This window comes from Pygocentrus nattereri, chromosome 20 (assembly GCF_015220715.1).
Source record: "Pygocentrus nattereri isolate fPygNat1 chromosome 20, fPygNat1.pri, whole genome shotgun sequence".
NCBI lineage: Eukaryota > Metazoa > Chordata > Actinopteri > Characiformes > Serrasalmidae > Pygocentrus > Pygocentrus nattereri.
In genome coordinates this window covers 32,610,659-32,637,204 of record NC_051230.1, presented here as the reverse complement: position 1 = coordinate 32,637,204, position 26,546 = coordinate 32,610,659, and the positions used below count along the sequence as shown (strand labels likewise).

Genomic DNA, 26,546 nt, shown 5'->3' with positions numbered 1-26,546 from the left:
TAAATGTAGTCGTGCTTAAGATTTTAATTCCATTATATCGATCAATTGTGTTTTTATCCTCTGCCTCTTAGTTTATTTATTCATTTATTTATTTATTTATCTTTTACTAAGATGCTGTTTTGTAAAGGGACCTTGTGATTTTGACAGGTGCTACATTGTTATATACATTTTGAATATTAGGTTATTTATTTATATATATATATATATATATATATATATAAAAGGCAAACTCTTTGCAAGTGTATCTATTAAGTAAAGTGACATGAAGGATACACAGAAATAATAAATAAATAAATAAATAAATAATGATGGAGTTATGATACTGTTATAGAATTTTGAGACTCATTAAATCAATTCGATTTACTTGTGGAGTGAACTGCAGTCGTATTTAGCTGTTATGCTATCAGGCTCAGGGAACTGTCTAACACGAGCTACATTAGAAAGTGTAAATAATAAATGTGGACACAAATGAATAAAGGAAATTAAATAAGTGCTGAATTTAATAAGCTAAATTAATCCATACACAGCTCCACACCTGTCTTTTTCAGTCCATAGTTAACGGTAAAATTCTACTGAAATAATTCATTTCCGTCAGATTTTTCCTGTCAAAAGTTTATTCTAAAAAAATTAACTTTAAAAAAAAATAATATATATATATTATTTTATATTCTAAAAAGTTTATTCTAAGTGCTTCTAAAACAGTGAAATTTCAATTGGCCTTCTTAGCTCAAAAATAGGTACTCATGTTTAAAAAAGATGGTTCTTCAAAGGTTCTTTAGTAAAGACAGTGGCTCTATTTAGAACCATGAGTTTGTATATTTCATGCTGAAATGGTTCTTTTCATGGTAGTTTTCTTCTATTTTTACAAGCTTGATATCATTATTACAGAATAATTCTTTTGGTGCTATATAGAACATAGAACCCTTTTCAAAAAGCTTATATGTAGAACCATATACAACACATTGTCCATCAATGTGAAGGACCATTTCACCATGCAAAGAAATGAAATGGTTCTATATATATATATATATATATATATATATATATATATATATATATATATATATATATATATATATATACAGAACCATTCTCTTTGCTAAAGAACCCTCAAAGAACAGTCTTTTTGGGAGGGGCCTCACTGTGACTGAACTTGCTCTGAGCTCTTTTCTGAGGGACTGTAAATTCAGCAGCAACTGCTCAGCTGAAAATCTGAACCCTGAACCTGGAGAGTTCACTTGATCCTAGCAGCATGTGATGCAGCACACTGTGTAAATCTGATTGGGTGGAGCCTGGTGTTTATAAAACGCTGGGCGGCAGACTTGCAGGGTTGCCATTTTGAGGGAAACTAAATAAAAAAACTGGCATTAGTGATGCACTGGGGACAAATGCGAAATGTGGACAGAGTATCTATTTATTGTGTGTGTGTGTGTGTGTGTGTGTGTGTGTATCACTGGTGTCAGAAGAAAACCTTGTATCCTCAATATGGTAACTTTACAGGAAAAGGAAAAAACATACTGTACTTTTAATGTAAATCAGGGGAACCAGACGTCTCTCCAAGTCATTTTGGGCCATTTTTTTGTCTGTTCATCATGAGATTTGCTTAAAATGTAAAGGGCCATGTGTATTTTCAAATTGTAAAACTGAAAAATTACGAAAATGGAGATACAAGGTTTTGTTCTGACAACAGCGATATATATATATATATATATAAAACAAATAGATTTTGAAAATGTGTTTTGGGTGCCTAAGACTTTTGTGCAGTACTGTATATATATATATATAGAGTCAATTGTATGGGCCTATACATTCCAGAGGGGTATGAACATTACCTTAACATTCCAGTAAGGAGGAGTTAACTCTGGCAACCCAGCCCCTCCTGCTGCTGCTGAGTTCTCTGTGTAGAAGAACAAGGAAACAGCAGTTTAACAGAGGACTAAACAGCTCTTCAGGTGACTGTTCTGAAGTCTGCACTGCTGAAAATGGAGCACTGTATGCTGAAATATCTGCTTCTCCTCTCAGTTTATATTCAGCTAACCTCAGCAGGTGAGTCTGACATGATCTGTGTGAGCGACTGTTCAAATGATCCTTTACAGTTTCACTCTCATTAACGTCTGTGTTCATTTTAAACCAACAGTTAAGTGTTTGATGATGACTAGTTATGAAATTTACTGCATAAATCAACAATGTTTCATATGTAGATCTGTGATCATGTAGATCTAAAATATTTAGACAAAACAGAGAGCTTTGCTTTCCAGCTCTAACTTACTCATTTGAATTGAAACTACTGAATTGTTTTATTATGACATTTATTATGAATATTATGACAGCTTTGCTCATCACATATTATTTTTCACATGGAAACGTGACTTTGTCAGGGGTCAAGAGGTCTTTATTGTTTTTATTTGTTGGAACTACAGAAGTTTTCTGTTACTATGTGAAGTAGGCTAAAGGAAATTTTGTCCAGCAGACGACACTTAAATTTCCATTAATAATGAAATACTAATAAATTTATTTTCATCTGTTTGTAAAATGTAGACAGTACAATGCAGTGTGAGACACTGAGAGCGGATGGGTTGACAGGTTTGGTTAGTAGAGCAGGTGCATGATTTTAAACAGTCTATTATAAAATATTATTTCATATTTAATAGCCATTTGTGAAATTCTGCTTAAATGTTGCTCCTCTAGCAGCTGTAATGCCCAATGATCCATTACAGAAAGTACAGAAAGATCCAGGCAGTGCTTTCAGTTTTGAGCTCAACCTGGAGAGTTCAGTTATTCCCAGTGACTAGTGACTCTGAACAGCATCTCTCAATCTGATTGGAGGCTGATGTTTATACAGCCCAGAGTGCAGGGTTGCCATGTTGACAGAAAACCTGTTTAGAGATTGATGTCGTTAGCAGAGGCCTTTGTAAAGTAAAGATCTGAAGGTAGAACTTGAATTTGTAATTCTGTTCATGGTTGGTCATACTTTTTTTCATACTTTATACTTTTCTCATTTGCCTTTTTATCTGAGTATGAAAGGTAAAATATTGTGGAAAACCTTACATGTACACTACAGTTACACTCAGACTTACACATGTACGCTACACTTATTAAATGCGTCTAAAACTTTAACATCATTTTAATGTGGAGCGTCACTTAAGTATTTTTAAATTAGTGAAATGATCAATTAAATTTTTTGTGTTTTTTCCTTGAAGGGAAATTTAATGTGTGTTGTGGTTCAATAATAATCTTAAAATAGTCTCTTTATAACAGATTTTAATCTACATTATGATCATATAAATTCCAAGGGGAAGTTATATTGTATATACTTTGCTGTTCCCCAAGATATTATTAATGCCTTAGTAGGGGAATTAATGATCTGGCAACCCTGCTCACCTTGCCCTGAGGTTAGTGAGTTCTGGCTGTGCAAGGAGGATTTAAATTGATGCAGAACAAAATAGTTTTACAGACAAAGTTTACACTGCTGGACAGAGATGATGAAAACCCTGTTTATCCTCTCAGTTTATATTCCTCTAACATCAGCAGGTCAGTCTTTACTGTTTATATTCCTCTAACATCAGCAGGTCAGTCTTTACTGTTTATATTCCTCTAACATCAGCAGGTCAGTCTTTACAGTTTATATTCCTCTAACATCAGCAGGTCAGTCTTTACTGTTTATATTCCTCTAACATCAGCAGGTCAGTCTTTACAGTTTATATTCCTCTAACATCAGCAGGTCAGTCTTTACTGTTTATATTCCTCTAACATCAGCAGGTCAGTCTTTACAGTTTATATTCCTCTAACATCAGCAGGTCAGTCTTTACAGTTTATATTCCTCTAACATCATCAGGTCAGTCTTTACAGTTTATATTCCTCTAACATCAGCAGGTCAGTCTTTACCGTTTATATTCCTCTAACATCAGCAGGTCAGTCTTTACAGTTTATATTCCTCTAACATCAGCAGGTCAGTCTTTACCGTTTATATTCCTCTAACATCAGCAGGTCAGTCTTTACAGTTTATATTCCTCTAACATCAGCAGGTCAGTCTTTACAGTTTATATTCCTCTAACATCAGCAGGTCAGTCTTTACAGTTTATATTCCTCTAACATCAGCAGGCCAGTCTTTACAGTTTATATTCCTCTAACATCAGCAGGTCAGTCTTGACAGTTTATATTCCTCTAACATCAGCAGGTCAGTCTTGACAGTTTATATTCCTCTAACATCAGCAGGTCAGTCTTTATAGTTTATATTCCTCTAACATCAGCAGGTCAGTCTTGACAGTTTATATTCCTCTAACATCAGCAGGTCAGTCTTTACAGTTTATATTCCTCTAACATCAGCAGGTCAGTCTTTACAGTTTATATTCCTCTAACATCAGCAGGCCAGTCTTTACAGTTTATATTCCTCTAACATCAGCAGGTCAGTCTTTACAGTTTATATTCCTCTAACATCAGCAGGTCAGTCTTTACAGTTTATATTCCTCTAACATCAGCAGGTCAGTCTTTACCGTTTATATTCCTCTAACATCAGCAGGTCAGTCTTTACAGTTTATATTCCTCTAACATCAGCAGGTCAGTCTTTACAGTTTATATTCCTCTAACATCAGCAGGTCAGTCTTTACAGTTTATATTCCTCTAACATCAGCAGGTCAGTCTTTACCGTTTATATTCCTCTAACATCAGCAGGTCAGTCTTTACAGTTTATATTCCTCTAACATCAGCAGGTCAGTCTTTACAGTTTATATTCCTCTAACATCAGCAGGTCAGTCTTTACAGTTTATATTCCTCTAACATCAGCAGGTCAGTCTTTACAGTTTATATTCCTCTAACATCAGCAGGTCAGTCTTTACAGTTTATATTCCTCCAACATCAGCAGGTCAGTCTTTACAGTTTATATTCCTCTAACATCAGCAGGTCAGTCTGTTGGTGGTCAGAAAGGCTCTGTATGTTTAGACCTTTTATTACAAGCAGATGGTTACAGTTTGTGTAACGCGGTGCAAGAATTATTATGTGGGATGATTTGTGAATTGATCAATTTCACAGAGCCTTTTCATCCATTTCAGCTGATTTTTAATTATCTTTTTCAGCCTCTCACTCTGTGCAGTACTTCTACACTGCAGTTACTCCAGGAATAAACTTCCCAGAGTTCACTGTGGTGGGTCGACTGGATGGAGAGCAGTTTGAGTACTATGACAGTGTTATCAGGAAAGTGATGACAAAGACAGAGTGGATGAAGAAGGTTGATGCTGCTGATCCAGATTACTGGACCAGACAGTCACAGATCGCACAGGGATCTCAGGAGACCTTTAAAGTCAGTGTGGGGACTCTAATGCAGCGCTTCAACCAGACTGACGGTGAGTATGAACCCACTCTGAGCACTTAACACTGAACTCCAGCTCTACAGTAACACCTACACAGTACGTATGTAAAAACACACATAACCTTTTTTTAAATTGCTGACACACATGTTCTGAAATGATGCCCGGTTTTCTCAAAACTATAAACACAAAACCAAAACAGCACACAAACCTCCAGATTTCTTCAACAAAGTCCAATACTTGAGGGTCAGAGGCAGCGTCTCCAACACAATGTCTTATAGACTCAAATATACAAGCAGCTCAGCATATTTGTAAACATATACTTTGATTATGCTGTACAGCCCACCATGTCCTTCAGGTGTGTAGTTAGTCTCTCATATATGTTCTAGATAGATTTAATTATTATGGATTTTCTCTTTAATCCATAAACTCTTGTAAGTGACTTGTTTTAATAAATACAGTGTTAATAGCAGAAGGTTTTGAGACATTTATGGCGTTGCTGTAGTGTTGTCTTATATCTTCAACTAGAGTCGGTAAAACATTGCGTAAGCTTGCACTAATGGATGAAATTGACTGTACACAACTGTACACTTTAAAAAAGAAAACAGCTGAAAATTATATGTTTGTCTTTTCTCAGATATTAGCTCAGCATTTCTAAGAATGATTATAAAGCACGTTAATGGTGCTCAAGTCATGGATCATTTTAGTTTCGTTTCATTTAGTTAGCAAACTCCTGCTGAACCAACATTAAAAACAGCAGTTTCCAGTATTTTCTACTAGAAGAGTAAACCAAAGATTTTTTTCTTTTATAATCTTTCTACATTAAAATTTATATCAATCCTATTGTATCAGCATAGACGGTAATTCAGAAAAGAATCTCTAAGAGCTCTGGTGGAAAATACTGTTATGGATAACTTGCACAGAGTAATATTGTTTACTGTTTACATCTGTTTTCATCTGTCACTTGATGCACTTTATGAACAGCTGCTCCACTTATTTGTACATACTCACGTGTAACTTTAATTTTATTTCAACTTTGCACATACTGTACACTTTTAGCTTTTACTTTTTACTACTGTACTTAGAGTTATTCTTATATTTTCATTTTTTATTCTCTTAAGAGTATATATGGTGAATGGAGGAACAGCAAAGTAAGAATTTCATTGTACAGTGCAACTGCCTGTTCTGCTGTGCACATGACAATAAAACTCTTGAATCTTGAATCTGTAGCTGACTAGTCTGTGAATCCACATGGATACCAGATCAGGCAAAATCAAATAAAGCAGGAGACAAATTTTCATTCAACTACTGTGATGCAAACAATTATATATATGACAAAATAAAGTATGACAGAGATGCGGAGCATCTGAGGCTGAAAATAACCTCCTTTCCATCTTAGTCAGACTGTCACACACACGACACTAAACGCTCTACTGTACTATAAGACACCATGGAGAATCATGTGCTGATGGAGTTCAGGTTTCAATTCAGTGTCTTGTGTGTAGAGTAGAGTGTAGGATGCTAAAGTCAGTGATGAAGAAAGAGCTGAACTGAACTTACTGTGTGTGTGTGTGTGTGTGTGTGTGTGTGTGTGTGTGTGTGTGTGTGTGTGTGAGCAGGAGTTCACACAGTGCAGTTTATGGTCAGCTGTGAGCTGCATGATGATGGAACCAAGAGAGGATACATGCAGTACGGCTATGATGGAGAAGACTTCATCAGTCTGGATATGAACACTCTCACCTGGACTGCAGCCAACGCTAAAGCGGTGACTACCAAACAGAAGTGGGATGGTCTGGGTGCAGCTGCTAAATGGAAAGACTACCTGGAGAACACCTGTATTGACTGGTTACAGCAGTATGTGGAGTATGGCAGATCCAGTCTGGAGAGGAAAGGTACAGAGATCTGATCAGTTACTTTAACTGCAGCTTAGCTCTGAAACTGTTATTTCTAAAAAATAACAGAAGTCTTACATATTTGTTAAACCCATAGTAAATATAAAGTTGAAATGTTGCTTACCTTTAGGAGAGGAAATGACCAATTCAAAAACCTTCCTAAAAGGCCTTTTTCTGGCACATGTTAAAATAAAACTTAAAAATAACTTTTCCATTCCTAGATTTTCATAATTAACAGATAAATATTTAATCTAGTCCATTCCATGCATGAGAATGCCAAGACATCTGAAGAGCTGAAAGCTTAACTGATTTGGTTTTTTCGTAGAAGCTTAACTCTGTTGTGGTACATTGGTGTCTTTTTGAAGCTGAAAGAATAAAAACACCCAAGAATTCCACATGTTGCTAAAACTGTTGACTGTTGCAGATGTAGGTCTCCAAGACATGCTCATTAAAGACATTATCATCATTGATGCTTTAATTAAACAGCTTTTTTAAATTGCAGCTTGAAATGAAATATAGATGGTAGCATTTCTACAGAGAGCAGGAAAAAGTAACACAGTCTGGCCGTATGAATGTTAAAAAAACATCACTGAATTAGCTCATAAATAAAAGACGTACAGATATTTTCTAAAAATGAAACAGCATCATATGAAAAAAAAAACAGAATAGGCTTTTATCAAATAAGCCATCATACCTGGAAAGCAGTACAAGCCTCCAGACCCCCTACGGGGAGTGGGCACCTTACAAGTTTGCATGCCTGAATCATTAATTAATCATAATTTTTAAATGTTTCATAGTTAAAGTATTATTACGATTATCTTATGAACTTGTTATTATGGTTATCAACCTTGGTTGAAGTGTTCTTTTCATTTAAAAATGTATTTAGAGATATTATAAGAAAATTATGGAGCACTTTGAATTTGGAGGCATTTATTTGCCCCTGAGCAGTGATGACACCACATAAACAAATCCTGGGACTGACACTGATCAATATAATGTGGCATGAACTGCTTTAAAGCAGTCCATGGCCTTTCACCTTCATGTACTGTGGACATTCTCTGTGTGTTCTTGAAGATCAGCTCCTCAGTTACGTCTGACTGTTCTATAGGCTCAGCTTAAACTAAAAGGAGGTGTGGATTTACTGTTGCTGTGCCAAGACTGTGGAACAGTCGACCATCTGACATCAAGACAATTCATTTGTTTTTATGTGTAAATGAGACTGGAAAAATGACAGTGAGGCAAATCTGTCCATTAACTGTGGAACACTTGGTTTTAAATGTGCTATATTAAAAATGATTTAATTATTGATTATTTACTTTCTTACTTAAACCCCCATCCAGTCTCTCCTGAGGTGTCTCTGTTCCAGAAGGACTCTTCTTCTCCAGTGGTGTGTCATGCTACAGGTTTCTTCCCCAAAGCAGTGATGATCTACTGGCAGAAGGATGAAGAGGATCTGCATGAGGACGTGGAGCTCAGAGAGACGCTACCCAACCAGGATGGAACCTTCCAGAAGAGGAGCGTTCTGACCGTCTCACCTGAGGAGCTGAAAAAGAATAAATATACCTGTGTTGTTCATCATGGTGCATTAGAGAGGGAGAAGGTGCTGCCAGTGTCTGATTGTAGAGTCCTGTCAGGTAGGAGAAAATCTTTCTGAAGTAAAATAACTGTACTTCAACATTTATTTTAATGTGACAGTTTAAAAACACTCTGATGTAACTCTGGTGTTTCAGATGGAGGGTCAGTTGGTATCATCCTTGGTGTAGTTGTTGCTGTTCTCCTGCTTGTCCTCATTGGCTGTGTTGGAGTCTTCATTTGGACGAAGAAGCAGATAATGAAGCCTGGTGAGTGTAGAGAGATGAGCGTATTGAGTTAGTGAGATCACAGGTTTCTTACAGAGTTCAACACCTTTACTCAGTAAAATGATCGCTCATTAGTTCAGAATGTTTCTCTACATACGTTTAGAAGTTTTTCTGTACTGTTTTTATTACATATGTTTTAAAGTCCCTGTGACCCTGAGGGAGAAGCAGCTTAGAAAATGTGTGTGTGTGTTTGAAAGTCCCTTCTGGGATAATGAACATTATCTCAGGAAAACCATAATCATTCACTCATCTCTGTTTCAGATTTCAAACCTGTTCCGAGCAGCTCCAGTTCAGGTAAATCAGACTTTTTTGATGTTTGTATGGTTTAGTACTTTTTTTATAATAAATCTCTCAGGTTTTTACATGTTTTTACATTTTTTAGACTCTGGTTCCGACCACAGGTCCACATAACCCATCTCAAGCACTGGATCTGACGTTGGGCTTATTTCCTCCTGAGTATCCGTCTTCTGTTCCTCAAAAATATCTACAGGGGATTCAGTGGAGGTTTTTTAGTCTAGAAGTGATTCAGTAAAAATACAGACTCCATAAATTACACTGCTGTCATGTGAGCGGATGAGACGAGTCAAAATACAGTCAAATATCTGTTCTGAGATCAGCCGTGTGTGGAGGACAGTCACTGAGTGCTCCAGAGATTTCAGTGCTCACAGATTGATCCAGACTGGAGGAACTTTAGAACGTTCTCCAACATTTACACTAAAAATCAGCTCCTATCTGCTCGCTGTTACCGCTCTAGTATGGCTAATCTCTCCACATGCCAATAAAACGTTCAGAAACTGAGAAATTTTGTTAAAAGACTTTTAAAGTCAGAAAACAGTAGAGAATGTAAGATGAGCTGTGGCTTATATTAAGCTTTATTGGGCTCAAGCAGTAAAATCAAAGTAAAAACAAAATCAGATCAGCAAGATAATAAATGAAATAACATATTAATATTCGAGGGTATAAACATGTGGAGAAATTAATCCTAATCAGATTCTATTTTCTGTGCAATGTTTTGACACTGGGTGTAGCTACATATACAATATACGGGTGGATGCTGTGGGTGTTTTGTTGTTCTTTGTAAATATTTTACTGATATTTTAATGTTAAGTATTTCCTCTTTCTGAGACAGAACGTTGAATCTTTCTAAAAAGGTTCCTTACTTTGGATTTACTGAATTTACTGCATATGTTGCTGTTTCTATAAGGAAATGTTTGATAATAAATAAACTGGACAGAGAAAATTCAGGCGTCTTTACTTCTGACACCGACTGACCGTGTGGACTAACATGTTCACTCTGACTCACTAAGATTACAGGTTTACAGTTACATCAATAACTGAACACACCACTGTCAGGGAAAAACTCCATCCATCCATTTTCTAAGCCGCTTCTCCGTCAGGGTCGCGGGGGGGTGCTGGAGCCTATCCCAGCAATCTTCGGGCGGAAGGCAGGATACACCCTGGACAGGTCACCAGTCCATCGCAGGGCAGACAGACAGACACAGACAGTCACTCACACACGGGCAATTTAGCACGTCCAATTGGCCTGTGGGAGGAAACCGGGGAACCCAGAGAAAACCCACACAGACACGGGGAGAACATGCAAACTCCACACAGAGGGGACCCTGGCCGCCCGGACGGGGAATCGAACCCAGGCCCTCCTCGCTGTGAGGCGACAGCGCTACCCACCACGCCATTATGCCGCCCAGGGAAAAACTCGTATCTCCTAAATATTAAATTCACAGGAGAAGGAAAAACACCCAGTGGACGTTAATGATAATGTACATTATTCCAAGTAGTTTTAGGCCGTTTCTCCTGCATTTCTCATGAAATATTCACACGTTTTCAAAGAGGAATTCCATTTCAGTCATTAAGAAGTAAAGTCCTCTAACTCCTCTGCTAGAAGTCAGATCAGTGTGAGTGCCGTGTCTTTACTGTTCGCTCAATCGGTCACAGCAAGATTCTCCTTGATCTCAGTGAGACGGTCAGACAGTGTTGACTCACAGCACCAAACAGCTTCTGTTACAGTCACATACAAATCAAACAATTCAATTATTTTACTGAAATATTTATTTATATTATAAATATAAAACTGCTATTCATTTACAGTTCTGATCCCATGACATCATCATAGCCCATCATACACAATTCATACAAAAATGTTAACGCTCTGAAAACAGTAGTGAGTTTGTGTAAGCGCTGTAAATTCTGGAAATGAGATACACATGCAAATCAAATAATTCAATTATTTTACTGAAATATTTACAGTTTCTTTGTCCAGGCATTATTGGTGTTTTATGTAAAAGGTTTTTGGGCCTTTATTGCAGTGATGAAACAAAAAATCCCATTCGTTTTTAAAACGACGTAAATGAGCTCCTCCTGGATGCATTCACATAAATGAATTGACGCTCTGGATTCCCTAATAACCCTATGGCTGGTGCAGTAATGAGGGGAATCAGGCTGAAATGAAAGACCATCAGACACCTTCACTTCTTCTCCCTCACGTTAAAACTCTGTGTGATCAGTTCATGCACAAGTGACTGTATTCGTCCTGTAGGAAGATCTACTAAAACTTCAGGTAATACAGTCTTTAACCTTCATCATCCCTTTTACTGCCATGTGCATGTAACTCATCTGTAGTGTCTTCAGACTGTTTACAGCTTAAAAGTTCTGCTGTTATCTTATCTCCTGCTGTCAGACCGGTTTGGGACCAGTCACGTGGTTTACAGTCACTGAGCGAGAACATCTTCAACACTCACTGACTAACATGGAGCATTAGGTTTCATTTCTGTCTCATAAAGAAACGTGTGGACCAGTGAAACTGAAACGGGTGTGATGTGAATGTAAATCCCTCTAATAGGAGTTACACACTGTTGGTAAGGGAAGTGCTGTATATGGTTTAGCTCTGTGTAGAATATTGTGTGAGTTTTGCTCATTTGCTGGAGAATCTAATGGCTTTTCTTTCTGTTCCTGTTTGTGAGACTCAGTACTGAGTCATGTTTGTGGTCAGGGGCGTGTCTTGGCATGTAAATAGTTCAGTCTGGAGCGCTTGCATGATAAAAAAAGCCAAAGAGCAAGTCTGTACAATAAGAGAGGAGCAGAACATTCCTATTGGACAGGACGTGGTCCAGCTTACTGAGAAAATACCCTCCAGTTCAGTGTAGGACTGCTTTGGAGTGTCGTCCTACAGAGTGTCTTAACTGTTAGATCTACTCTGCGGATCTTCACACCAACAGCACTTGTGGAATTCAGCCATGGTGACCAGTTAGTCTCGTAAACAAACTCACAAAAACAGACGAGTGAAAACACTGATTAGAACAGAAATTGGCTTGTCCAAAAAAAGGCCAGATGTTTCTCCATTGATGTCATTCACAGCCATCTCACCTTTCCTCTCTCGGAACATCTCTTCTCCTCTCTAACGTCCAGAAACGCTTCAGCTGTGTTATCTTACTGTTTTATCTTACTGATACTTTAAAAAGCTGAACTGTCAATCAGTAAAACTCCCACTGCCGAAAACCAAACTACAAACAACGTCCACATATAAAAGGTCACATAACAAACTGTTCCAACATTTTTTGAGTGCCCCAATAAACATTCCACAGATCTGCCCCCTCAACAGACGTTCAGGTTAAGCTTCTTCTTCATCCATCCATCCATTTTCTAAGCCGCTTCTCCGTCAGGGTCGCAGGGGAGTGCTGGAGCCTATCCCAGCAGTCTTCGGGCGGAAGGCGCTTCTTCTTCATGAGTGATGGAATATAAGGTTTCCCAACCATCGGCCCTCTGGTGCTCCTTGGGCCTTTACTGAGGGGGAGCAAGTGGTCCAAGGCAAGGATAGATCATGGTGTTGTGAGGCCCCTGGGCACCAGCATGTCTTGTGGCCCCTCAGAATCCAAGAAGGAACACTGAATAAATAAATAAATAAATAAGATAAAACAGTAGTTCATGTTTGTCTTATAAAGAAAACGAAGCCTAACAATGTGCAGTTCTACTGTGTCTATGTGGGAACGGTTTGGTGTACAGCGTTATTTTTGTCTTCTGTTTCTCTTTTAACAAAAAAAACTGAGTCATAATGCAAAAAGAGAAGTCCACCATAAATAAATAAATAAATAAATAAATAAATAACAATATCATATAACAGAAGCAATAGAAGAATGTAAAGTTAGAAGGACCTGAGAACAGATAACCTTTCTTCAGTTATTTCATTGATGAAGTTATTTGTACATGTCCAATAGCTATTTAGTTTAATGGTGTTTGTATCTGCAGTCCACTGCCCCCTCTGGTCCTTGGCCCCCTGAGGGCCTCGGCAGTCAGAGAGGCAGAGTTGGTCCTATTGGCCTGGTCAGTCATATCAGCGTATATCTATCATTCAAAATGAACTCGGCATGAATTTCACTCTGTTTTCACCTCATCATGTTCTGAAAAAGCAAAACTTAATGTGCTCTCAGTCCGGACCGAGTCTGGACCCTGCAGAGAACTTCATAAAGCTGTTGTTCAGAAATGAAAGACATTTGAAAGGTTGTGTGGTTGTGGTGTGTTGGTGGTCAGATGAGGTCAGATTGTGCTGAGTAGAGATGCTTCACACTGACTGTGTTTGATCCAGTAGAAGGTCATTATACACTGTGAAGAAACAGAAGAAGTGTGTCCTCAGATGACGCCTGTCAATCACCCTTATAAAACAATGGACTGTGATAAAGAGTAGGTGTCTCTCGCTCTCTCTCTCTCTCTCTCTTTCATAACGCTGTATAAAGTCTCTGCTGCTGTTGCTGCTCTGTGGGTGGAACATGCCAAGCCAGTTTGTGTTCTGGGGGGGATGGAAAGTCCCTGCAGCTGTAATAAAACAGCTCCCTCTGCTGGATCACTGCAGTTACACCCATATCAGATACTCTGTATAACTGTCAAGAGACTTCTGTGCTTCTCCCTCTCTCTCTCTCTCTCTCTCTCTCTCTCTCACTCTCTAATCATTTTAAGCAAAAAGTATTTATTGCCATTAGCCCCCCTCTTAGTCAGGGTCACCACTGATGGTCACTAAGCGTTCCAGGCAAAAGAGACTGAAAGAACTACAGAGACTAGAACAGTTTCACATCATCGCATCCTGGACGCTCCCTCAGATCTTACATGGTGCTGTTCTCACGGTCTGCCAAGCACACGCTGCTGTCCTGGTTTCATGGCGCTGCACTGGTGGTCCATAGTGCAGTGCTGGGGGTCAGTGAAGTACACCATGCTGAGTCACATACTAACTGCCATTCAAAAGACTTAAAACCCTGAAAAGCAAGCACAGAACTTTAAGTGACAAAGTTTTTCTTGCTTACATTTTATGAATGAGTGCGAGTTACACACACAGAGCCTTTTGTCAAATGACCTGTACATTTAACAGCAGGCCAGACATTTTCCAGCTAAAATATAGCCTATCAGTGCTCGTGTCAGTGTGGGAGGACAGTGAACAGAAGGTCTTATTGTTTTTTATTCAGGAATAATGTCAGGTTCACTGTTTTAAGACTACGTCTGACCTTTGACATCACCCTCTCACGCTGGACCAAGGAGGCTGGTGTGCACAAAAACTGTAGCCAGAGGATCTTCGGGTACCGTGTTGGGTCCTGATGACGGTGGCAATTTTAGCAGCCTCCTGGAGTTTGATTTGGATAAGGAACCCCAAGGTTTTACACCTTGGGTGCAGTAATGTTGCCACAGTCATCACACTTGAGTCATCACACAAACTACACAGGTGTTGCTTGACACGTCTGTTCAGACGTTCAGCTAACAGTTCTGGAATAGTTCTAAATAAGTTGAGTATTTGTATAAATAAGAAATATACAAGCCTCAGTTGCCCCCCCTGTAAAGGATGGTGTCACACTGCGGCCTGTTGAAATGGTGAGAGCACTCTCAGGACTTCCTCTATGACCTCAAACACTTGAGGGTGAAGGGGGCTCACGGCTCATGTCATGTCCCCACAGGCCTTCACTCTTGGCAGGTGGAAGGTGCTGTTCAAGCGCATTTCTACTTCATTGAACAGTTGAACAGTAGGTCTGCCCATCTCCTGCTTCATTTGGGTCAGCTTTTCTGTTCAAAGAACCTTCCTGCCTATACGGCACTGCAACGGGCCCCCATGCTGGACCTTGTGAGTGGTGGGCCCACATGGCCCCCTACATTGCTTTTTTATCAATACAGACAAGGTCACCCTGCAGTAAAGAAAATCTGCTGTAATGAGAAAAACTATTGTTAAATAAATACTATTTTGGTCAGTTGTGGTTTTATTCTCTATTCTCTTTATTTTTATTCTCATTTTTCGGTCTATTTATTTATTTTTAACTAAGAACACTATTGTGTTGATTTTGAAAGGTGGTTAGTATTGTATATACGTCACATACTGGTATATATGTTAGTATATAGACAACAATATTTGCATTAGCATCTCATAAACAATGTTTATTATATAAATAATGAAAGTGCATGTAGTTCCAGTTATACTACTGTTACGGTTTTGAGATTTATTTAAATCATTATATTTACATGTGGTGTTAAATATAGTAATATTTGGCAACTGTCATATGTTTTTGCTGCCTTGCAGTCGTAAGTCCTGTAGAAGACCGCTGCTCTACTTTTAGTTCTGAAATCAACCTGGACTGTTCATTTGCTCCTAGTGACTTGTGATGTTGAACAGTATCTCTAAGTCTGATTGGATAGCTTTATTAACAAAACCCTGAGTGGAGCACTTGTAAGGTTGCCATATTGAGAGAAACCACACTTGTTTAAGTATGACTGATTGTATGATTATATATATATATATATATATATATATATATACACATACATACAGACACACATTATTGCCTGTTGTCCTTTACATTGTGTGTAAATTTCCTGATGAGTGGTGTTATGTTGCTCCCTTATAGTGTAACTAAGTAAACATTATTACTCGACACACAGAGCAGGACGGACAACTTCTTGTTGGATCACTTACTGGTTTATATTGGACTACAAGGTAGCTATGGTTACATTTAGAATCCCTATACCCTAGTGGCGGTCTGCCCCCCCTGGTGGTAAGTATTGGTAGGACATCTCTAGGTTCATACATAACATATCTCCTCCCCACTAAGATTCGTTGTCAATAACAAAAAATTCTTCTGAAACTTACAGTATATTTCCTTTAAACGACATAAGGTTATATAGAATACATTAAAAAATATATAAACTACCTGAGATTATTTCTTTCTTTACTTCTCAATAACATTAACAAGAAATAGGTGAGTATATTACGGCTTATAATCACTACAGAGTTCCAAAACTCAACCATTAAACAACATTCTGCAAAGGCAAACATTCTTAAACATTCTTCAACATTCCTTTTTTTTTTTTTAAAGTTCACCAATCTCCATAACGTACTGGCGGACATGTGATCCTCACAGGATATCGCCATACAGGCCCTGTTGTCTCAGAACGACCTGTGTGTGTAATTTCTGTGGACTGTGGTGTCTTGGGTGGTGTATGTGTTGTGTGTGGAACTGTATCAGTATCCTCCTTCTGTTGAGGTGTACTTGGGTCAAGTGTGGTACCAGGTGTGGTTGTCTGAGGTAGTGACAGTGGACAACTCACAGTCTCTGGTGGGTCTGACTCGGGCCGAGTCAGCAACTGGTCCACATGACGCTTCCAGACCCCTTGTGTTCCCACATTTACCTTGTAGGACATTGGTCCAGTCTTCTCGATCACCACAGCTGGCATCCACTTATCCTCCCCCTTCCTATAATCACGCACGAGCACTGGCTCACCAACTGCAAACTGTCTCTGTTTGGAGTGCAGCCGGCGTCGCTGCTGTTGAGCCTCCTGCGACTGGTGCACTGCTCTAGCCACACTGGGTTTCAGGAAATCCAGTCCAGAATGCAGCTTGCGTCCAATGAATAGCATTGCAGGGCTTTCTCTGGTTGTTGCATAAGGGGTGTTGCGGTAGGTCAGGAGGAACGCTGTTGCAGTGGTGTAGTTCCTCTGGAAGATTTCAGAGCGTGCTTGAAGGTTTGCACAAAGCGCTCTGCCAAGCCATTGGAGGCAGGATGGTACGGTGCTGAGCGAATGTGTTTAACTCCATTGACTTTCAGAAACGTGCTGAATTCTTCAGAGCAGAACTGAGGGCCATTGTCGCTTACAAGGCTGTGTGGAATGCCATAGCGACTAAAAAGTCCCCTAAGCACTTGAATGGTTTTGCTGGATGTGGTGCTATCCATGATGTGTATCTCGGGCCATTTGGAGTGTGCGTCCACTACGACCAGGTACATGTGCCCTTCAAATGGACAGGCATAGTCCACATGTATCCGTTCCCAGGGACTGGATGGCCACATCCAAGGCTGTAAGGGTGCTAGGCCAGGGTCTTTCTGTACTCGTTGACATGAGTGGCATGACTTTGCTTGGTGTTCGATCTGGGAGTCGATGCCGGGCCACCAAACGTAGCTACGAGCTAAGCTCTTCATCCTCACTACACCTGGGTGTGCTGAGTGTAGCTCTGTCAGCACCTTGGGGTGCAGTCACAATCACTCTCAAACCCCACATGAGGCATCCGTGCTGCACAGTGAGCTCATGGTAGCGCTGGAGGTAGTGTGACAGCTCGTCTCCTGCGTCCTTTGCAGTGGGAAAACATCCAGTGGTGACCATTTCCATGACACGGGACAGGGTGGAGTCAGACATGGTATGACGCTTGATCTCAGCGTTGCTGACTGGCAAAGTGTCCAACTGTGACGTGTAGAACACCTCCACTGCACCTTGTTTCTCACTGGGTGCATGAGGGAGCGGTAACCTCGACAGTCCATCAGCGTTGGCATGTAGGGCCCCTTTCCTGTACTCGATGGTGTAATTGTGAGCGGAGAGCAGGAGCGCCCAGCGTTGCATGTGAGCTGCAGCCATGGATGGTGTGCTTTTCACTGGACTGAGGATGGTTGTGAGCGGGCGATGGTCAGTGAGCAGAGTGAATGTATTGCCGTAAAGATACTGGTGGAACTTTCGTACTCCAAAGACTAATGCTAATGCCTCCCTCTCGATCTGAGCATAGTTTTGTTCTGCTTTGCTGAGCGTTCTTGATGCATAGGCGATGGGTTTTTCTTCACCATCTGGCATGACATGAGAGAGAACAGCTCCGACCCCATAGGGTGAAGCGTCGCAAGCAAGGCGGAGAGGCAGCTCAGGGTTGAAGTGTGTGAGCACCTCTTGTGCCACCAGGAGTGCTTTGGCTTTCTGGAACGCTGATGCACATGCTGACGTCCACTGCCATTTTCTCTCTTTGTTCAGCAGTTCGTTCAACGGCTTAAGCACAGTGGCCAGGTCAGGGATGAAGAGTCCATAGTAGTTAAGCATTCCTAGGAAAGATCGCAGTTGACTCACATCGCCTGGTGCGGGTGCGTCTATGATGGCGCGTACCTTCTCCGGTGACTTGCGGAGCCCAGCAACGTCGATGATGTGGCCCAGGTATTCCACGGACTCCTGGAAGAAGAGACATTTCTCTTGCTTGAGGTGCAAGCCATATTCCTCTAGCCTGCTGAGTACTGCATCCAGGGTTTTCAGGTGTGTCTGCTTGTCAGGACCACTGACAAGTATGTCGTCCAGGTAGCAGTGAGTGTGTGGCAGCCCAAGGAGTACCTGGTCCATGGCCTTCTGGAACAAGGCGAGCGATGACGCTACACCAAACGGCAAACGATTGAAACAGAAGAGTCCTTTCTGTGTTGAGATGGTCAGCAACTTCTTGGAGCTCTCTTCTACTTCCATCTGCAGATATGGAACCTGAACCTTTCGGCTATAACAAGCGGTTTCGGCGTGAAGTGATCAGTCACAACCTGTTCGTAAGTCTTAGTGCCAGGTGCCACGGGAGCTACTAAACTACGAAGCAGTCCATACGTTTTAGGTCCCATAACACTGAAGAGTATTGAAACCTTCTTAGCCTCAGGAATGTCATTAGCCACCACATAATGCTCAAAACGTTCAATATACGTTGCCCATTGCTCACCAGACTCATCAAAAACATCCATATGTCCATATATTCCAGCCATCATGCATCTTTCTGTGATTACTTGTACTGTAGATGAACTTGAAGCCCTTGATGTCGTTGAATCCGTTGACGTAGCACTAGCTGTTCTCGAGGCATCCGATGACGGTTGGCTCATAGTTGATTAGCACATTAGCTATCCAAGAACGCGGGTGTTCATTCTGGTCTAAAACTCACTCAAAGCTGACTAAACGTTCCCTGTCAGTCGATGAGAGCTATTCCGAAATACACAACTCGTATTAACATAACAAGTGGACCATCAGAAATGGCCCAAAATTACTTTGAAAAAATGTTACCCTTCTGGAGATGCAATATTTTCTTTCTTTATATATTCAGCTATACACTGAATTTAAATTAGAACAGGCCAGTACATATCCAAAAGGGTTATGTACATTAAGTTAATGTTCCATTAAGGAGGATTTCATTTGTCTGGCAACCCAGACACTCCTTCAGTTGCTGCTAAGCTCCCAGTGCACAAGCAAGTCCTAAAGTAACAGAGGAATAAACAGATGGTGAGATGAAACAGCTGAAGTCTTCTCTGCTGAAAATGGGTCACTTTACAGTGAAATTCCTGCTTCTCCTCTCAGTTCATATCCAACTAACATCAGCAGGTGAGTCTGATCTTAAACATGGTCTGTGTGAGCGGCTGTTTATCAGAGTCCTTCACACTTTCACTCTGATCACCTTCTGTGGAAAGCTGTACAGACGAGCAGTGAGTCTGATGATTTCATTAGCAACATTACTTCATATTTAGATGTGTAATCTTCTCACATAGATTTAAAACCACTGCATTCATCATATTCCTGTTTTAATTACTCTGCTTTCCGTACGTAGGAGAGCAGGTCTTCATGGGGCAGTAGGTGGTACCATGATAACTGCAGGAGGGAAAACACCATTTAAATAAGCATTACTGTGTCTGAAGAGAGTAGAAACTCAATAGAGTACAAGACTGTAAATGATGGTACAGCTACTTATACCGGCTGCATAAACACAGTATAATGACTGTATCATCACAGTATGTAGTGCTGAGTTTCCTCCATTTCTCCTCCACTTAATCTCACCCCAAGCTCCACTAGGTTCAATTTATCCTGAAATATTGATAAACGTTTTTACTTATTTCTCAAATTATAGGCAGTGCAATGAAGTGTGAGACATAAAAGAGACAAAAGAAGTGTGATGACAGGTCTGGATAGAAAACGAGGTAAACAGCCTGTGGATATTAAATATTCCATCCCAGTCTGTGGTCTTTTGTAGAGCTGTAGTGATGCTGAACAGCTTCCTTAAATGTGATTGGCTGGAGTTCATAAAACTCTGAGCAGGAGACTTTAAGGGATGGAACACCTCAAGAAAGAAAAGCCTGTTTATGCTCTCAGTTTATGTCCATCTAACCTCAGCAGGGGGGTCTGATCTGGGTGGTCAAGGTTATTGAAAATAATAAGTATGGATTGTTTCTGATTACTGTCTCATACAGACTTTAACTTTCATTATCCATTAAGGCCTGTTAGCTTTATACAGCATGCATTACCACAGCGGACACCTCACACTATAATGAACCTTCCCTTATTGTATTAGAGCAATAGAGCATCCATCCATTTTCTACGCCGCTTCTCCGTCAGGGTCACGGGGGGGTGCTGGAGCCTTTCCCAGCAGTCTTCAGGCAGAAGGCAGGATACACCCTGGACAGGTCGCCAGTCCATCACAGGGCAGACAGACAGACACAGAGAGTCACTCACACCTAGGGGCAATGTAGCATGTTGGCCTGACTACATGTCTTTGGACTGTGGGAGGAAACCGGAGAACCTAGAGGAAACCCACGCAGACACTGGGAGAACATGTAAACTCCACACAGAGAGGACCCTGGTCACCCTGCCGGGGAATCGAACCCAGGCTCTCCTTGCTGTGAGGCAACAGCTCTACCCACCACGCCACCACTCCACCGTGCCGCCCCAGCAATAGAGCAAAAGATCGTCTGTTCGTCTATTTCAGGAGATATTTTTCATCTTTTTCAGCCTCTCACTCTCTGCAGTACATCTACACTGCCGTCACCCCGGGAATAAACTTCCCAGAGTTCACTGCTGTGGGTCTGGTGGATGGAGAGCAGATTGATTACTATGACAGTGAGATCAGGAAGATGATCCTAAAGACAGAGTGGATGGAGAAGATTGATGCTGATGATCCAGATTACTGGAACAGAAACACACAGAATCTGCAGAGAGCTCAGGACGTCTTCAAAGTCGATGTGCGGGCTCTAATGCAGCGCTTCAATCAGACTGACGGTGAGTATAAACACTCAGAGCTCTAAACATTGAACTCCAGCTCTATAATAACAAAAACAGTAAGCAGATAAAAGCATATTGACCTTTTTAGCTGCTAAGATACATTTCTTGAAATGATGCATCATTTTCTCAGCAATAAAAACACCAAACCAAAAACTGCAAACTTCAGCTTTCAAATGACGAAAATACGTGAGCGTCAGACACGAAATGTGAGTGTAAGGAAGTGTTTAATACAGAACATCAGTCAGATACTTCACTGTTCTTCAGATACTTCACAACTCACGACTCGACGTTTCCTAACATACAGTACATTACGCTGTACAGCATGTGTCCACTATGTGTTTCTAATATTTAATAAGGTCATGTCGCTGCTGCTGGAACAAAACTTTGCATCTCTGTTATTGTCGTTTTTCAGTTTTGAACATAATGTGAAAATGTCTGTTTACATTGTGTGTAAATTTCATGTTGGAAGGACCAAAAGAAACGACCCAGAATGGCTTTTTAAAAAGTCTCGTTCTATTAATTTACATTAAACGTAAACCTGGTTTTTCCTTCTCCTGTAAAGTTACCGTTTAGGAGATCGCTTCCAACAGCGATATGTTCTAGTGTGTCATATGTTCTAGATAGATCTATTATTACGTTCATCTTGGAACATCCATGTTATCCCTGAACTCCTATCAGGGAAAGCTTGTTTTAATAAGCAGTGATATTGAAGTGTATGAGATTTTTCCGACCTGGGATATAACTACGTAACTCTGACCACTTTTTTGCAGACCCACAAATTCTCGAGTACGTTTTGCTGCACATCTGAGAAACACATGTCCACTGGGGGGCGCTAAAGAGAAGCTTATGCTTTAATGTAACATTATTATTATTATTATTATTTAATAATTTTTATTTAATCTGTCAGTCATCTGCGCTGTTTTAATGATAAAGTGTAGTGGCCAAAGCAGCTAGCCTAGCTAATGCCGCCTCTAACACAGCGCCAGGTCCGTAGTTAGCTAGCTAGTTACAGATGTGGCCATTCTCGTGTAGTTTGGTGGATAAAGCGGCGTTTGTTTCCCGCACAAAGGCCACGACAACTTGAGATCTCTAGCCAGCGCATTGTGACGACCACAGAAACATCAACTGCTCTATCTAGCAGGCGCTCCTCGCTAGACACCTAACGCTGGCTAGCTAACCACATGAGGTACTCAGCTAGCTAAAGCTACGTACCATTACCAGCTCAGCTGACGTCAGTCTGTGTGTGTGTGTGTGTGTGTGCAGGAGTTCACACAGTGCAGTGGATGTACGGCTGTGAGCTGCATGATGATGGAACCAGGAGAGGGTACATGCAGTACGGCTATGATGGAGAAGACTTCATCAGTCTGGATCTGAACACTGAAACCTGGACTGCAGCCAATCCGAAAGCTGTTATAACCAAACAGAAGTGGGAGAAGACGAATGAAGCCAAGTTACGAACGGCCTACCTGGAGCACACCTGTACTGAGTGGTTGGAGAAGTATGTGGAGTACAGCAGATCCACTCTGAAGAGGAAAGGTACAGTGATCTGATCTGTTACTGTAACTGCAGCTGAGATCTAGAATAACTGCTTCCAAGCGAAAGGCTGCACTACATATTTACTACAATTTAGAGTAACTAGTTAAGTTTGAATGTTGTTTATATATTCAGGAGTGGAAATGACCCGCTTTGTGAAATATTCATATTAAATATACTCTAAAAATAATTTTCCATTCATAGTTTTTCAAACTAATAAACACTTTACTCCAGTCTAATCCCTGCATTAAAATATTAAGATATTTTAAGAGCTGAAAAAATCTTTTTTTCTTAGAAGCTGAACTTTAACTCAGGCTCTCATGTCTTTTCAATGCTGGAAGAAGAAAAGCACTCGAGTCTGCATGTTGCCAAAGCAGTACTTTTGACTCATTAATGTAGATCTGTATCCAGTCATGGCATTTTCATTACAGGCCTTATAACAACTAAAGCTTAAACCCAGCTTAAACCTCAGATCTTAAATCGTTTCTTTTCTCATTGTCTCATATGAGACGTTTCTGTGGAGAGCAGGAAAAAAACAGTCGGTAAAAAAATCTCTCTCTCTCTCTGTATCTCTCTCTCTTTCTGTCTCTCTCTCTGTATCTGTATCTATCTCTCTGTATCTCTCCCTCTCTCTCCAGTCCATGCTGAGGTGTCACTGTTCCAGAATGACTCTTCTTCTCAAGTGGTGTGTCATGCTACAGGTTTCTTCCCCAAAGCAGTGATGATCTCCTGGCAGAAGAATGGAGAGGATCTGCATGAGGACGTGGAGCTCAGAGAGACGCTACCCAACCAGGATGGAACCTTCCAGAAGAGGAGCGTTCTGACGGTCTCACCTGAGGAGCTGAAAAAGAATAAATACACCTGTGTTGTTCAGCACAGTGGATTAGAGAGGGAGATGAAGCTGCAGGTGTCTGTGTGTAGAGTGCTGTCAGGTAGGAGAAAATCTTTCTGAAGTAACGTAACTGTACTTTGTTTAAATACTAACTGTATTTATTTTAATGTGACAGTTTAAAAACACTCTGATGTAACTCTGGTGTTTCAGATGGAGGGTCAGTTGGTATCATCCTTGGTGTAGTTGCTGTTCTCCAGCTTGTCCTCATTGGCTGTGTTGGAGTCTTCATTTGGACGAAGAAGCAGATAATGAAGCCTGGTAAGTGTAGAGAGATGAGCGTATTGAGTTAGTGAGATCACAGGTTTCTTACAGAGTTCAACACATTTATTCAGTAAAATGATCGTTGTTCATTAGTTCAGAATGTTTCTCTACATGCGTTTAGAAGCTTTTCTGTACTGTTGTGGGTTCTTATTACATGTGTTTGAAAATCCCTGTGACCCTGAGGGAGAAGCATTTCTCATTATCTCAGGAAAACCGTAATCATTCACTCATCTCTGTTTCAGATTACAAACCTGTTCCGATCACCCCCAGTTCAGGTAAATCAGACTTTTTGATGTTTGTATTGTTTAGTTCTTTTTTTATAATAAATCTCTCAGGTTTTTACATTTTTACATTTTTTTAGACTCTGATTCCGACTAAAGCTCCACATCAACCATCTCAAGCACTGGATCTGACGTTGGGCTTATTTCCTCCTGAGTATCCGTCTTCTGTTCCTCAAAAATATCTACAGGGGATTCAGTGGAGGTTTTTTAGTCTAGAAGTGATTCAGTAAAAATACAGACTCCATAAATTACACTGCTGTCATGTGAGCGGATGAGACGAGTCAAAATACAGTCAAATATCTGTTCTGAGATCAGCCGTGTGTGGAGGACAGTCACTGAGTGCTCCAGAGATTCCAGTGCTCACAGATTGATCCAGACTGGAGGAACTTTAGAACGTTCTCCAACATTTACACTAAAAATCAGCTCCTATCTGCTCGCTGTTACCGCTCTAGTATGGCTAATCTCTCCACATGCCAATAAAACGTTCAGAAACTGAGAAATTTTGTTAAAAGACTTTTAAAGTCAGAAAACAGTAGAGAATGTAAGATGAGCTGTGGCTTATATTAAGCTTTATTGGGCACAAGCAGTAAAAACAAAGTAAAAACAAAATCAGATCAGCAAGATAATAAATGAAATAACATATTAATATTCGAGGGTATAAACATGTGGAGAAATTAATCCTAATCAGATTCTATTTTCTGTGCAATGTTTTGACACTGGGTGTAGCTACATATACAGTATACGGGTGGATGCTGTGGGTGTTTTTCTGTTCTTTGTAAATATTTTACTGATATTTTAATGTTAAGTATTTCATCTTTCTGAGACAGAACGTTGAATCTTTCTAAAAAGGGGTTTCTTACTTTGGATTTACTGAATTTACTGCATATGTTGCTGATTCTATAAGGAAATGTTTGATAAATAAACTGGACAGAGAAAAGAGTTCAGGCGTCTTTACTTCTGACACCGACTGACCGTGTGGACTAACATGTTCACTCTGACTCACTAAGATTACAGGTTTACAGTTACATCAATAACTGAACACACCACTGTCAGGGAAAAACTCGTATCTCCTAAATATTAACTTCACAGGAGAAGGAAAAACACCCAGTGGACGTTAATGACAACGTACATTATTCCAAGTAGTTTTAGGCCGTTTCTCCTGCATTTCTCATGAAGTATTCACACGTTTTCAAAGAGGAATTCCATTTCAGTCATTAAGAAGTAAAGTCCTCTAACTCCTCTGCTAGAAGTCAGATCAGTGTGAGTGCCGTGTCTTTACCGTCAGTGAGACGGTCAGTGTTGACACACAGCACCAAACAGCTTCTGTTACAGTCACATACAAATCAAATAATTCAATTTGTTTCTTTGTCCAGTCATTATTGGTGTTTTATGTAAAAGGTTTTTGGGTGTTTGTTGCCGTGATGAAAGAAAAATCCCATTTGATTTAAAACACCCACACGGGTGGCCTCGGTGATTTTAAGAGGCCTAAAAATTTTAATGAGCCCCCCTGGATGCACATTTTTAAATGAATTGACACTCTGGATTCCCGATAGGCGCAACTATCTCCACTGCGCATCAACACATCTAAGATTTGTCAGGAATGTAATATGTCTAAGAATATTAAAAGTTATTCAACTTATTTCTAGACAGTTTATTTAGTGCTGTATTAACTGAAACACTCCTGTTATATAAATTGTACTGTTCACTCCTCAGTCCATATACGGAAACGAAGCTGTAAAACCAGCCTGCTTTGAATTCACTGTTGCTGTGATGTCATGAAAACCAACACATTTACATGTACCCACCTATTCAGCCTGCAGCAGTTTAGCTTATACTACCATGAATGAGTGTGCAGCGTCCTGCTCTGACTGACAAAACAGGGAAGCAAGAACTTTTTTAGTTTTTCCGTTTCTCTGCTGCTCTTGGATACTTTATTATATAGCCAGTATATCACACTGAAGAACCTCATCTCCATAATGTAGATCATCCATTAACTGCCCTGATCACACCAGCCTGTCTTTACACCGTTATACCATAAAACAGAGAAGGAATAGTCCATTATATCAAGTCCCTCTGCTGTGAAAGTAAACAGTTCATGCTCTTGCTGAGCGATGAAGCCACCAGACTCTCTGATTAGTAGAAATCCTGCAGGCCAGACTACGTCCACTCCAAACAGCTGTGCATAGAACGAACCTACAAAGTCAGTGTAGGACACCACTGAGCTACAAGAG

General features: G+C 40.3%; 2 protein-coding genes across 3 annotated transcripts in view; both read left to right on the top strand.

Annotated features, from left to right (window-relative positions):
- Positions 1 to 10,294, top strand: part of LOC108416077 (H-2 class I histocompatibility antigen, Q9 alpha chain-like) — a 471,933-nt gene extending 461,639 nt beyond the window's left edge. The window contains exons 2-7 of the mRNA XM_037531717.1: positions 5,073 to 5,339; positions 6,923 to 7,195; positions 8,536 to 8,829; positions 8,926 to 9,036; positions 9,316 to 9,348; positions 9,437 to 10,294. Of these exons, the coding sequence (XP_037387614.1) occupies positions 5,073 to 5,339; positions 6,923 to 7,195; positions 8,536 to 8,829; positions 8,926 to 9,036; positions 9,316 to 9,348; positions 9,437 to 9,465 (1,007 nt within the window). The 3' untranslated portion in view covers positions 9,466 to 10,294. The remainder of the gene's footprint in view (positions 1 to 5,072; positions 5,340 to 6,922; positions 7,196 to 8,535; positions 8,830 to 8,925; positions 9,037 to 9,315; positions 9,349 to 9,436) is intronic.
- LOC108415324 (H-2 class I histocompatibility antigen, Q9 alpha chain-like) lies at positions 1,869 to 25,254 on the top strand. 2 transcript variants are annotated; one of them, XM_037531715.1, is made up of 7 exons: positions 1,869 to 2,046; positions 21,079 to 21,345; positions 22,612 to 22,884; positions 23,520 to 23,813; positions 23,924 to 24,031; positions 24,277 to 24,309; positions 24,396 to 25,254. In XM_037531715.1, exons 1-7 carry the CDS (start codon positions 1,983 to 1,985, stop codon positions 24,410 to 24,412), a joined length of 1,056 nt encoding a protein of 351 aa, XP_037387612.1. In that variant the 5' UTR covers positions 1,869 to 1,982; the 3' UTR covers positions 24,413 to 25,254. The 2 variants fall into 2 exon arrangements, with proteins under 2 accessions (XP_037387612.1, XP_037387611.1); XM_037531714.1 differs by lacking the exon at positions 1,869 to 2,046 and adding an exon at positions 19,535 to 19,680.
- The last annotated feature ends 1,292 nt before the right edge of the window (positions 25,255 to 26,546 follow it).

Coding starts and splice junctions, on each gene's coding strand:
- LOC108415324 (XM_037531714.1), top strand. CDS start 19,587: ATGAAACAGCTGAAGTCTTCTCTGCTGAAAATGGGTCACTTTACAGTG. Junction 23,814..23,923: donor TGTGTGTAGAGTGCTGTCAG/GTAGGAGAAAAT, acceptor CTGGTGTTTCAG/ATGGAGGGTCAGTTGGTATC. Junction 24,032..24,276: donor GAAGCAGATAATGAAGCCTG/GTAAGTGTAGAG, acceptor TCTCTGTTTCAG/ATTACAAACCTGTTCCGATC.